At 48.2% G+C, this 12,280-nt stretch overlaps 2 protein-coding genes across 2 annotated transcripts; one reads left to right on the forward strand and one right to left on the reverse strand.

The window, feature by feature from the left end:
* Nucleotides 1-374: 374 nt before the first annotated feature.
* Nucleotides 375-884, reverse strand: LOC115314408 (translation initiation factor IF-2-like). The gene has a single exon (XM_029973467.2). The coding sequence runs from the start codon at nt 882-884 to the stop codon at nt 375-377; it is 510 nt and encodes a 169-aa protein (XP_029829327.2).
* Nucleotides 885-9,570: 8,686 nt separating this feature from the next.
* Nucleotides 9,571-11,640, forward strand: LOC115314407. The gene has a single exon (XM_029973466.2). It carries the CDS (start codon nt 9,571-9,573, stop codon nt 11,638-11,640), a length of 2,070 nt encoding a protein of 689 aa, XP_029829326.2.
* Nucleotides 11,641-12,280: the final 640 nt, after the last annotated feature.

Here is a 12,280-nt window from a genome sequence, read left to right on the forward strand (position 1 = left end):
GAAAAAAAATTCTTATTAGTTTGGTGCAACTTGAAAATATAAAAACTTTGAAAAGATAAGCCCACTCCTTTGATTCAGTTCCATGCGCGCTATGGCTGGCGGAGCTTTCTAAAGAAGGGGGGGTGTCGTGGCAAGCTACAGCCCTGGGTGCCGCTGACCCTTGTGACGCCACTGCGCCTCAACCTTATGGTAATCACAACAATTGGGAATATTCCACTCCATAGTTGGTGACAGGTCAAGAACAAAGTGAAAGTTCCTCCGACCTCTTTCCACTTTAGCAGAGCGAATGCTGGAGAGGAGGCAACCTCCCCTCCAGCATTCGCTCTGCTCAACTGGAAAGAGGTCGGAGTAACTTCCACTTTGTTCTTGACCTGTCACCATTTATAGCTCATCATAAGAGGACTGATGTAACCTGGAAGTTTCCAGATATTTGTAAATTCAGTCATACGTTCCAAAGCAGGGAGAAGGTCGTCCAGCATGAAAGCCATCTGTGCTTTTCCCTCGACGACCTTCGTCTCGGCCTCCTCCGCTCTGGCCTCGGCCTCCTCCGCCCTGGCCTCGGCCTCCTCCGCCCTGGTCGTGGCCTCCTCCGCTCTGGCCACGGCCACCTCGGCCCTGGCCTCCGCGTCCTCAGCCCTTGCAGTCCCTGGTCTGGAGTCGGCCCCTGAGGCCCTGGCTTCAGCCTCGAAGGCCCTGGCTTCGGCCTCGGAGGCCCTGGCTTCGGCTTCGGAGGCCCTGGCTTCGGCTTCGGAGGCCCTGGCTTCGGCCTCGGAGGCCTTAACTTCGGCTTCAGAGGCCCTGGCTTCGGCTTTGGAGGCCCTGGCTTCGGCTTTGGAGGCCCTGGCTTCGGCTTCGGAGGCCCTTGCTTTGGCCTCGCTGGCCATGGCCTGGGCCTCGCTGGCCCTGGTGTCGGCCTCGCTGGCCCTCGTCTCGGCATCGCTAGCCCTGGTCTTGTCCTCGGCTCCAGGCTTGGCCTTTTCAGCAGGGCAGGCCAGGGCAGGTACAAGATGAGCTTCTGGCGCGTGCCCAGAAGATGCACCGAGCTATAAACAGCAAATATAAGCAGTAATGATAGATTATCAGAGTTGCACAACAAAGTATAACATTGGAATTCCTAAGCAACTGCTCCCCAGAAGTGACCTCTGACAAACTCACAAAGTTGCGTTCCAGCTGCCCACTGACTTTTTCTAATGCGTAGGGCAGTGGTTCTCAACTATCGGCGTTTCACGGACTCCTTCTGCATCGGCGGAGATGATGGGTGACCCCGTTCGTGGTGAATGGAAGGGAAAGTTTAGGTTGATGATGAAAGTAATTTAATAAACGAATATAATTGAGGGCTAGTGTAAAGTGGACTTCTCTTACTGACACATACACGAGAAAACTAACCCGAAACTGTGAACGGTTCTCCCCAATCTGAGGAAAGACAAGTTGTATTTCAGGGCTTGACTGATGAGGCTGGGCTTCGCGGACCCTTAGAATGCCTTCGTGGACGCCAAAGGGTCGGCGGACCCCAAGTGGTCCGTGGACCCCTATTTGAGAACTGCTGGCTTAGAAAAACAACAACGTATGTCATATGCCTTCACAGTGCAGAGGTCACTGAGCCAGTAAATCTATAAGCTCCAGTTACCTCAGTGGTCTGAACAGTTTGTAGTGGGCCTGAATGAACAAATGACCAGTACACTTGAAAAAAAAAAAGTTAATGACATTAAGAAAAATAAGTCTAACCAAACACCAAAACGGCAAGATCATATGAATACTGATATGCCATCAATAAAACTAACACTTTTATAACAAAAAGGTTTTTATACATACCCCCCGACCTTTAATTTCCTGCCGCAGCCTTTTCAGCAACTTGTCCTCCACACAGTTCTTCCTTTTTGAGGACTGCTTCTTCTGCAACGAGTAATTTCAAGAAGAAAATCAGTAAGCTTTAGCAAAATTCAAAACGTAAATGGAAAGTTCAGAACTTGCTCTTGAATTTCTCATTGTTTTCACGTTTAACTAATATTTTCTGCACTTAATTTTTTTTACACCGTCCCACTGATTTCGAAGAAAGCGAACTAAATAAAAGTTAATATTAAATTTTCTTATCTTAGTTAAGGCTCATGGACCATGCATTGCACGTGCACAAAATATATTTAGAGATAAGACATTGTTCAGCAGTTTTCAAAATATTATAAAGCCCTGCTATGCAGATGTAGTCTGATGGACCTTGTTATAAGCCATTTCCAAGAGCAACCAGAAATTTTCCACGAGGTTTGGATGCTAAAACAGCTCCTCAGTATACTATGTGTCTTTATGCAGCGGTTCCCCCTTAGAGTAGACGTAGAAGCTGGACTGGACTGATCATGTTACTCTGGCATTGCGGCACCAAGCAGCTCATAAGCTGCTTAAACAGATGAGGAAGCACAAAAAAAAAAAAGAATTGTAAAAAAAGTAATGGATTCTGCAGAGAGCAAAGCAAGACGGAATATCCGGCCTCGTGATTTAATCCTGAACCCCATGTCAGAATCGACAGATCAGCACTCCCATCAGTTGCGCTCAAAGCCAGTGGTGCACAGCCAAAGGGGCATTGTAAAGCCTACAGATACCGTTCCCCAAAATTTGCTTACCTCACTGTCCTTTGAAGTGCCGTTTCGCTGATTCACATACTTGTCGAGCAGTTCCTTCAGCTCGGCCCGGCAGTCTGAACAGCCACAAAATAAAATGTACCAAAATACAAGTTACAGCTAATTTCAACACCTGAAACACTTGACAGCCTATAGAGCTATAAAGCAGTACGTAAAGCAGCCAGCCCAAACCTAGCAAGCCCGCCCCGCTCACAGAAACTTTGGAATAAACATAAAAAGAGAATAACGTACCTCCAAAACGGACGATTTGCGCTGGGTGCAGAGACGTCGTTCCCGTAGCCCGACCGGCTTTGTCTGAATTGGGCCAATCGACTTTCACCCAGTGCTTCAGGGCTCCCTCTTTGTATTTCGGCCAAGCTTTTGAGTTGTGTGTTGCAGGGTCGTAACCTCTAATTAATTTCACCGTCTCAACCGCCATCGAACCATCCTCAAAGCTAAATAGTGCTAGATTTTCCATCGAACTGTTGTGAGCGTTCTGAACCTTGTCGCGACCGGCCATCTTGCCTCTCGGTCTCTCGGTTTCGGATCTGGATCTGGATGTTACCATCAAACCGAAACTGTCTAACGGCTTCTTGACTTTCTTGGTTTAGTTGAATGCAAGAAAACGGCTGACGGCCATCGGCCATCTTCGAAGAAACACGGAACATGCAAACCATGAAGAATACGCGAAGCTGTGAAGCATGCCAAGTACAAATGTTAACAAAATTGCCGAAGTGTGGCTTTTCTGCCATTTCGTAGGAACTGAAAACAAGGCTGTGTTGGTTCCTGAGCACCATATATGTTAATCAATATACTCCTGTAATCAATGTTTTGCGACTGTTTTCCACTTAATGAAAAAGAACGCGATACTGTTTCGTGATTTCGATGGTCAGGTGGGCTAGCGCACCACATAGCTGGTTCAGTGCTGCCAAAGCTTCTTACGAGTCGCGGCAGACGCAGCTCGAGCTTCGACGGTTACCTGTCCGTTACGTGCAAAGGAAGGAAGAAAAAAAAAAAAAAAGGATGAAAAAATCATCTGTGATTAACATGCTCAGTTTATCTTTCAGAAATACTAAGGAGTTTCATATAAGCATATATCAATAAGCCTGCGGTGCTGCCAAGGGGCGCGGCTTACAAACGAAACCCCTTGCTCTTTTTCAGCAATATATGATATGTGCGCTATGGGAGTGATTAAAAAAAAATACTAATGGATAATTTATGCAACCTGACCTAAAAGTCGGCAAAAAAAAAGGAAAAGGAGAAGAAATAATTGCATTTATTGGACCCAGTTTACTGATCGCTAGCGGTCTCTCTAGCATGCCATCAAAGGTCAATCGTCTACAAGCTACAAATTCGCCTTAGTAATAAAAATCCAGTCATTTTTTCTACACATCATTCCGTTAGTCACGAGAGTCTGGGTGCTAAGCAGTTCGTGTTAATGATATTCCCATATCCTACCCGTCTATAGAGGAGACGTCTATGTCAAACCTCGCTGTAAGCATCACATTGTTTTAACACATATTCGCAGATTAGAGAATACCAGTCATTCACCACTCATCTTGATGACCGTGATAACGCTGCCGACAACTCATCAAGTGTTATATTATCCATTGAAACCGTTTTATTTGAGCACTTTGGGCGCGCACTAAGGGCGCGCACTAAGGGCGCTCGCATGGACCAATTTCAACGCATCTGTGAACAAACACATAAGCCTGAAGGAGAGATACAACAGGCGTCTTTCATTCTTCTGTAGCCCGCCACTAACACAGTCAACTTCATGTATGCTGAACAAACCTTTCAGAATTAAAAGTGAACACCACGCCTTGCTGAGATGCCTAAAACATCCTGTTTATGCGACCAGCTTTGTGCATCTTTTCTCGCTACATATCTGAAACGCAGGGGCAAACGGGTACGAGACTCGTTTCAAACGCTGCAGCTGTCTGCTTACTGGTGCATAAAAATAATGGGGATCGTAGGTGCAAGCTGGAAGGTCAAGACCTTCCTTTGTCATTTCATGCGCCCGAAGTGTTTGCAGTGGCTTTCTGTTGGGAAATAAGTAGCACTAGCGGATTTTGTTGCCACGTTGAAGATGGCGAAACTGGAGAGAAAATAGGGATTGAGTCATCGCAACCACACGGACCACAGTGTGATCACAACAACGCGGTCGTCGAAAACGAAGGCTACACTCGGGTTTATGCCCCGCAAGGCATCCGCGCGCCTCCCTCCCTCCTTTGGCCACGAGCAACAGATCGCCTCCGCTTTGTGTGAATAGTGACCACGAGTTTGGCCACAGACAACTTTTGCGAATCACGTCAGCATATTCGCTGCGCTGCGATCCCAACCGGCAGTGCAAGTGGATCTTCGAGGCAAGCGCGACTAATATGCACCCATTGTGAGCGAACGCATTGTGCAACGGACAGACGCACGGGCCCTGCTTTTAAGCGAAGTGCTCTTATGTCTTCTAAGTACAAACGCTATCTCGAAGAAGATGTGCCGCTACCACCGCGAACGGCTAGAAGAAAAAGATCTCAAGCTTCTCAGGTAAGATATCACCTTGGACAAAATACAAGAAACATAGCTATACTGAGAACTTTCCTCGGCCGGCGGTTGCGGTTTAGACTGCATGCTGCTCGTGGTTTTCGGGTGCGTGGTTAACGGGGGAATAGAAAGGAGGGGGTGGGGGCGCAAGGTTGGGTTAGGCCCGGTCTCAACTTCGGTTGTGCCACGTGCTGCGCGCAACACGTGGTACGCAAACCTGAACCGAGCCGAGCCTGACACCCGCGCACCTCCCCTCCTCTCTCTCCCCGAGTGAAGCGTGCAGCGTCCGAAATCCACGAGAGGTAAGTTAGTGAAAGGCCTGGATCCCCCCAAAACCCCGCGAGACAAACCGGCCAATGCGGCAAAGCCCACCCCGCAGGGAATAACTCCCGACCAGAAACAACAATACCAGGGGGGGGCCTTGGCTTATGAAGCTTCGCGCCCCCCCCCCCCCCCGCTCCCCCCCTCTGCCGGCCATGAACAACATCCCAGCCACCTCAGCACCCCCCCCCCCCCCCGAAAAGATTCCTGATTACACTGATCAATACCAAACTTTTTCGGTTCTTCGACCAAAAAGAAAATCACTCAAAACCTATGTTTTATTCATGCTTAAATTTGTTTCGCACAAACAGCGTAACTTGTGTGCTGCAGAAAGCTGACAAGCGCCAGAACGCGTATGCTAACTTGTTGGCATGAAAAAATATTGCTTCGTTCCTAGTAAAACAATTATATACTGCATCAACAAGTGAATAACTCGGTGCTCACTGCTTGCCAAAGACCAAATGCACTGTGCATGTCGGATGGCGAAGGAGGCACCTCCATCGAAGACTCGATCGAAGGTATACTGCAATATTGCAGTTTTGTCAATTCCAAATATTTTATTTCCCTGAGCTCTACATCGAAAGGAATCCCCAGGAATTAAAATTAGGGGGGGGGGGGGTAGGCATATTAGAGTATAGGAGTAGTTGCGAATGAATCCCTTTCGTAGAAACATCAATTCGAGAGTAAATGGTTCCAGTACCCTCTCTTGCTTCCTTCTGGCCAAGCAGAGAGGGAAGGTGGTTTCTTTGTGTCGACTTCAGGGCAGACGTTTATGCATGATGGGAATGAAGGCGAGTTTGGGGGAGCCGTTAGGTCACAGCACCTCATCGGGAGAACAGGATGTAGCCGACGTTTTGGGTGTAGAATGGGTTGGAGAGGCCTTGCGCGCGCATTGTTTTCTCGCCACTTAGTCTCAAACCCAGTCGCGTGTCTAGGTGGCGGCACATATTTGTCAGAAGGTCCATAAGGTTGTGCCTTCAGAAAAAACAAGAGGGCTACGTACACCCACCCTACAGGGTGTGTAGGGAAATCACTGCCTACACTGCAAAGTTATTCCTGCCTTCAATGTACTAAACCTGGTTGACACATAACTTGCCAGAAAATCTGGGCAATTGGAGCGGGTTTCAAACGGTGTTTTGACTGTATTCGAACGTGTCGAAACATTAATGGGGGTGGAGCTTAATTGCTCTTCTGATGTTGGGGAATACCTTCCAATTTGATGCAGGGCTCACAGCGACTGCTGGGCGTCTCTCAGATGCCACAGCCAACTCCAGTACCCCCGTTGAAAGGCATCGATGACCCATCTATCGAAGACGCTGCTGCTCCACAGGTGAGCCTTTGCACCGGTCCTTAAGCCTGGCTGACACGTTAGCGAGCTTCCCCGTCCCAAAATCTAAGCAATTGCAGGGGACGTTTCTGACGGTGTTTGTAGGGATGACTGCATTCAAATGCGATCGAAACATTAATGAGTGTGGCGTTGCTCGTCTAATTTTAGGGAATAACTTCCAATCCGATGCAGGGCTCACAGCGACTGCTGGGCGTCTCTCAGATGCCACAGCCAACTCCAGTGCCCCCGTTGAAAGGCATCGATGACCCATCCATCGAAGACGCTGCTGCTCCACAGGTGAGCCTTTGCACCGGTCCTTAAGCCTGGCTGACACGTTAGCGAGCTTCCCTAGCCTCAAGATTTAAGAAATTGCAGGAGGTTTCTGAAGGCGCTTGTTAGAACTGACTGCATTCAAGTGCCTTGGAATATTAGTGGGGCTGGATGTGCTCGTCTCATTGTAGGGAATAACTTTCAATTCGATGCAGGGTTCTCAGCGACTGCTGGGCGTCTCTCGGATGCCACGACCAACTCCGGTGCCCCTGTTGGATGGCATCGCTGACACATCTATCGAAGACGCTGCTGCTTCGCAGGTGATCCTTCGAGTCAGTTCTTAAAGAGGCCCTGCAACAACTTTTAGAGCGCAACTCTTAAGCGCCTGTTTCTGGTTTGAGTGGCGTCGCCGTCGCTGTCATTGTCGGCATATTTAGCGCGGTGCATTGAAATGTCCCATAGTGCACCGCGTGGGGGAGGAGGAGGAGGAGAAGGAGAAGGTGGTGGAGGAGGAAAGGGAGGAGGGGCATACCCTCCCCTCCTTCTCCTCAAGAGCTGCGCTCTAATTTGACGTTACAGGGTGTTGTAAACGTCTTTCATTTTTGACAGGTTTTTAATTTGCACCGAACCTGAGCGTACTGAACGTACTAACTTAGTAAAACTTTTCTCAAATTTTGCTTTATTTTAAGTGATAGGCAGATTAGAATTACAAAAAAAAGCAAAAAATAACCTCCCGCATGACGTCCCTGTTCCTCGCTTGGGTGGCCGTGAACTCGAGGAGGGGTACTGAGCTCAGCAAGCGCTCACGAATGCTGCACTCTATGGCGTCGGCTCGAGAGGGCACCACTAAAGCACGCGCTGGATAGACCGGATGAAGCGGGCAGCCAGGGTGGCTCGCATTGCATTTGCTGCGTGACTAAACTCTAATTCTGCATAACACTTAATTGACCACAAACGACAGCAAACACGGGGTAAAGATGAGTTCAGAACAAGAGCCACTTCGCACTGCCAAATCGCCAAACGGCCAAACCGCGCAAACCAAACCTGCTCGCCGAAGGCCTTTGGAATGCTCAGAACTGAGCAAAAACTACTTCATATATAATAGAAACAGTTTGCGCCGCTTATATTTTGCATTTCGACTAAAAGAAAGCTTTTAGAGGCTCTGACCAGTCGTTAGGCGGGAGCTGGCCAGGACCGACGTCACAATGTCGTCACATGCTGAGCGCGTTCGGTACTATGGGTCGGTCACCCACGTAGGTGGAGAAGGCTTCGGCGTCGTCCGGTTAAAATATGAGGCACTGATATTTAGTTACTCTCTCCGTGGACGCTGGGTTCCTCGAACAACCAGAGATGGGGAAGCTGCAAAAAAGGTAGACACTTAAGCAGGATTGCAGGGCCCCTTTAAGCCTGGCTGACATGTTAGCGAGCTTCCCTCTCCCAAAATCTAAGCAATTGCAGGGGACATTTCTGACGGTGTTTGTAGGGATGACTGCATTCAAATGCCCCGAAACATTAATGAGTGTGGCGTTGCTCGTCTAATTTTAGGGAATAACCTCTAATCCGATGCAGGGCTCACAGCGACTGCTGGGCGTCTTTCAGATGCCACAGCCAACTACAGTACCCGTGTTGGAAGGCATCGATGACCCATCCATCGAAGACGCTGCTGCTCCACAGGTGAGCCTTTGAACCGGTCCTTAAGTCTTGCTGACACGTTAGCGAGCTTCCCCGTCTCAAAATCTAAGCAATTGCAGGGGGTTTCTGACGGTGTTTGTAAGAATGACTGCATTCCAATGCCTTGAAACATTAATGGGGGTGATCTTGCTCTCCTAAAGTCGAGAATACCTTCCAATTCATGCAGGGCTCACAGCGACTGCTGGGTGACTCTCCGGTGCCGCAGCCAACTGCAGCGCCCCTGTTGGATGGTATCGAAGGCACATCAGTCGGAGATGGCCCGTCTTCACAGGTGAGCCTTGCGTCCATTCCCAAGCATGTCTGACACATTGGAGAGCTTCCCTGCCAGAAAATCTAATTGCAGGGGGGTTTCTAACCGTGTTTGGAAGCATGATGGGATTCAAATGCCTTAAAATAATATTGGGGGATGTCTTGCGATTCTCAATTTTGAGGGATTTCTATCAGCTTCCAGTTCCCCTCTCAATAGTTCTACGTCGAAAATATCAATGTTAGGATATAAAATCTATAGTTAGGTCTGCTAGCAATTTAATAATTTTATTTTTCTAGTGAACCGAAAACTTCCGAATCTTATCTTGAAATTGAGGTTCTAGGGGGGGGGGAACAATATGATTGTTCACTGAATGTCAGATAAAAATAACTTAATTTCCATTCTTGTAAATTTTACGATGCAAAACCAATAAATGAAAAACATAGCGAAATCAAAGATATATATATATATATATATTTCTATTTCTTCTACAGGGATCGCAGCAAGACCCATCTGCAAATAGCGAAGAGGAGTCGGATGATGCAGCCGAGTTAGCTGCCCTTGTCATGTCGTACATACTGCGCCACAAAGATGGTGACAAGGCAACTGCTGACCTTCTGAGGATGATTAACATCATTGCCCCTGGAAGTGTACCCCAGTCAAAGTACTTGTTACTGAAAGCTGTAGATGCTCATGCGGTAGAAGCAGAAAAACATCACTACTGCCCTGTCTGCCAAGGGTACTTGGGTCTTCCTGGCGACATCTCAAAATGTGAGAATTGTGAGACTGAGCCGGATCCCGAGTCATGTGCGTTCTTTTTAGTGTTGCCGATAAAACAGCAGCTGCAGCGGATTCTTGTGCAGCCAGATCTTAAGTGGATGGCAGCAACACCAACAGGGCCCGATATATCAGACATTGTTGACGGTCAAGAACATGCAAGACTATGCAGCGACTTTTCAAGTGACGACTTGTCACTCATCTGGAATACAGATGGCATTAGAGCATTTGAAAAGTCGACGTACAATATTTGGCCCATACAGTGCCAAATACTCCAACTGGACCCAACCATACGCAAACAAAACATGCTAATGCCAGCTATTTGGTTTGGGTTTACCAAGCCAAATATGACAACACTGCTAACACCATTCGCAAGGGAGCTGCAGGAACTAGAAGCCGGGTTTCCTTGCATCAGGGATGGGAAAACAGTAAACATGCGTGTGTTTGCTGTGGTTTGCTCTGTGGATGCTGTCGCAAGATCGGCAGTAAAAAACTGCAAACAGTTTAATGGATTTTTTGGATGTGGATGGTGTTATCACCCAGGGGGTTCCCATTACCCGTACCTAGACCCTGCACCTGAGAAGCGCTCAGAGAATGCCCACATGATAGAAGCAGCGGAGGGAACTCCTGAAACACCAGTTCATGGCGTGAAGGGTCCCTCAATCATCATGACCATTCCACGGTTTAACCCTGTTGATGGGTTTATCCCAGACTACCAACACTGCGTTTGTCTCGGTGTCATGCGGCAGCTGCTGAAGCTGTGGCTTGACACCGAGAACCATGATCAGCCATGGTATGCTGGGACTAAACTAGTGACCATGAATGCCATTCTCCTGGGCATCCTGCCACCCACAGAGGTCACCCGCACACCCAGGAGGTTTGAGGACAGAGCCTTCTGGAAGGCTTCAGAGTTCAGGATGTTACTTCTTTTTTATGGCTATGTTGTTCTCAAGCCTGTTTTGCTAGCACCATACTTCCAGCACTTTACATTGCTGGCATATGCCACATACCTGCTACTAAAACAGAGCGTATCAACCTCCGAGATCTGTGAAGCTCGGGTTCTGCTGAGCAAGTTTGTGTTACAAATGGGAAGACTGTACGGTGCAGAACACATGTCATACAATGTGCACCAGCTTCTGCATCTGGCAGATGCAGTTGCTGCGTGGGGACCTCTGTGGGCAAACTCTTGCTTCCCATTTGAGGGAAGGAACGCAGTTCTGCTTAGTTACTTCTCGGGCACACAGTGTGTGGGCCAGCAGATTGCAAGGACTTTTCTTCAGTGGCAGCAGCTGGCCCCATTGATAACCAGGATGAGCCTCCCACAGGCAGTAGTGTTTTTTGAAGAAATGATGGGCCGAAAGACCATGGGGCGCACAGGTACCCAAATTCCAGTCGTGTACACACGCCACAACACAAGTGCCCAGAATGTAAGATTTGAGGTGGCAGTAGAGAGGGCTTTAGATGCACCGCCATCAAGCCTGACTTATTACCACCGCTTTCAGTGCAATGGCATTGTCTGGAACTCTGAGTCCTACCCAATGCCAAAAAGAGCCAACTGTGTTGCTCAACTCAGTGATGGATCTTTTGGCATTGTGCAGGCACTCGCAGTGTTTAAGCTTGCATGTACTACGTCTGACATCCAACACATTGTGCTTATGGAGAAACTGCAGCTGACTCCTACGGTAGTTTTTAAGGACGTACAGCTAGGACTGCCATTTTTGTCCGTGCGTGAAGGTGCAAGATCGGGTGTTGTCACAGCTTGCAGTTCCAAGCAGCTAATGACCAAATGTGTCATTATGGACCGCACCGAAGACACTTTCCTTCTTGTGCCCCTACCGAACAAGGTAGAGCGCGATTAAGCTCAGGCTCAATCATACTCAGTCCTTATTTGCTCCATTTTTAGTTCTTTTTCTCTTGGCTTGTTGCCATGGCATGGATTTGGATGGCCTATCGAACCTGCCTTGGCTGTCATATGTTGTTTTGCATCCTCTTGTTCAATGAGAACAAGTCGCCATCGCCGAGTGTATGTGGATCTGATATTCGGATGTCTAGTGCATAAATGCCTGTTAATGCGAACACTTCTCCCACCACCACTTTTGTATGTGATCACGGGCTGTGGCAGTGCTCCAACATCGTACTCTGCCATTTATGATTCTGTTGGCTTGATTCTGTTGGTACTCTGCCATTTATGATTCTGTCATATGTTGTTTTGCATCCTCTTGTTCAATGAGAACAAGTCGCCATCGCCGAGTGTATGTGGATCTGATATTCGGATGTCTAGTGCATAAATGCCTGTTAATGCGAACACTTCTCCCACCACCACTTTTGTATGTGATCACGGGCTGTGGCAGTGCTCCAACATCGTACTCTGCCATTTATGATTCTGTTGGCTTCGGCGCTTAGTACAGGCGAAAGATCCGTTTGTGTCCCGTGTGCGGCAATCCCTTCAACCTCAAATCTGTCTGCCTGGCTCGTTCTAGCGGAAGTGATGCTCTCTCC

The sequence above is a fragment of the Ixodes scapularis genome, unplaced genomic scaffold (genome assembly GCF_016920785.2).
Source record: "Ixodes scapularis isolate PalLabHiFi unplaced genomic scaffold, ASM1692078v2 PGA_scaffold4__175_contigs__length_147842914, whole genome shotgun sequence".
Classification (NCBI taxonomy): domain Eukaryota; kingdom Metazoa; phylum Arthropoda; class Arachnida; order Ixodida; family Ixodidae; genus Ixodes; species Ixodes scapularis.

What these genes read in the sequence shown, in the direction of transcription:
- LOC115314408 (XM_029973467.2), bottom strand. Translation starts at nt 884, where the DNA reads ATGGCCAGCGAGGCCAAAGCAAGGGCCTCCGAAGCCGAAGCCAGGGCC.
- LOC115314407 (XM_029973466.2), top strand. Translation starts at nt 9,571, where the DNA reads ATGTCGTACATACTGCGCCACAAAGATGGTGACAAGGCAACTGCTGAC.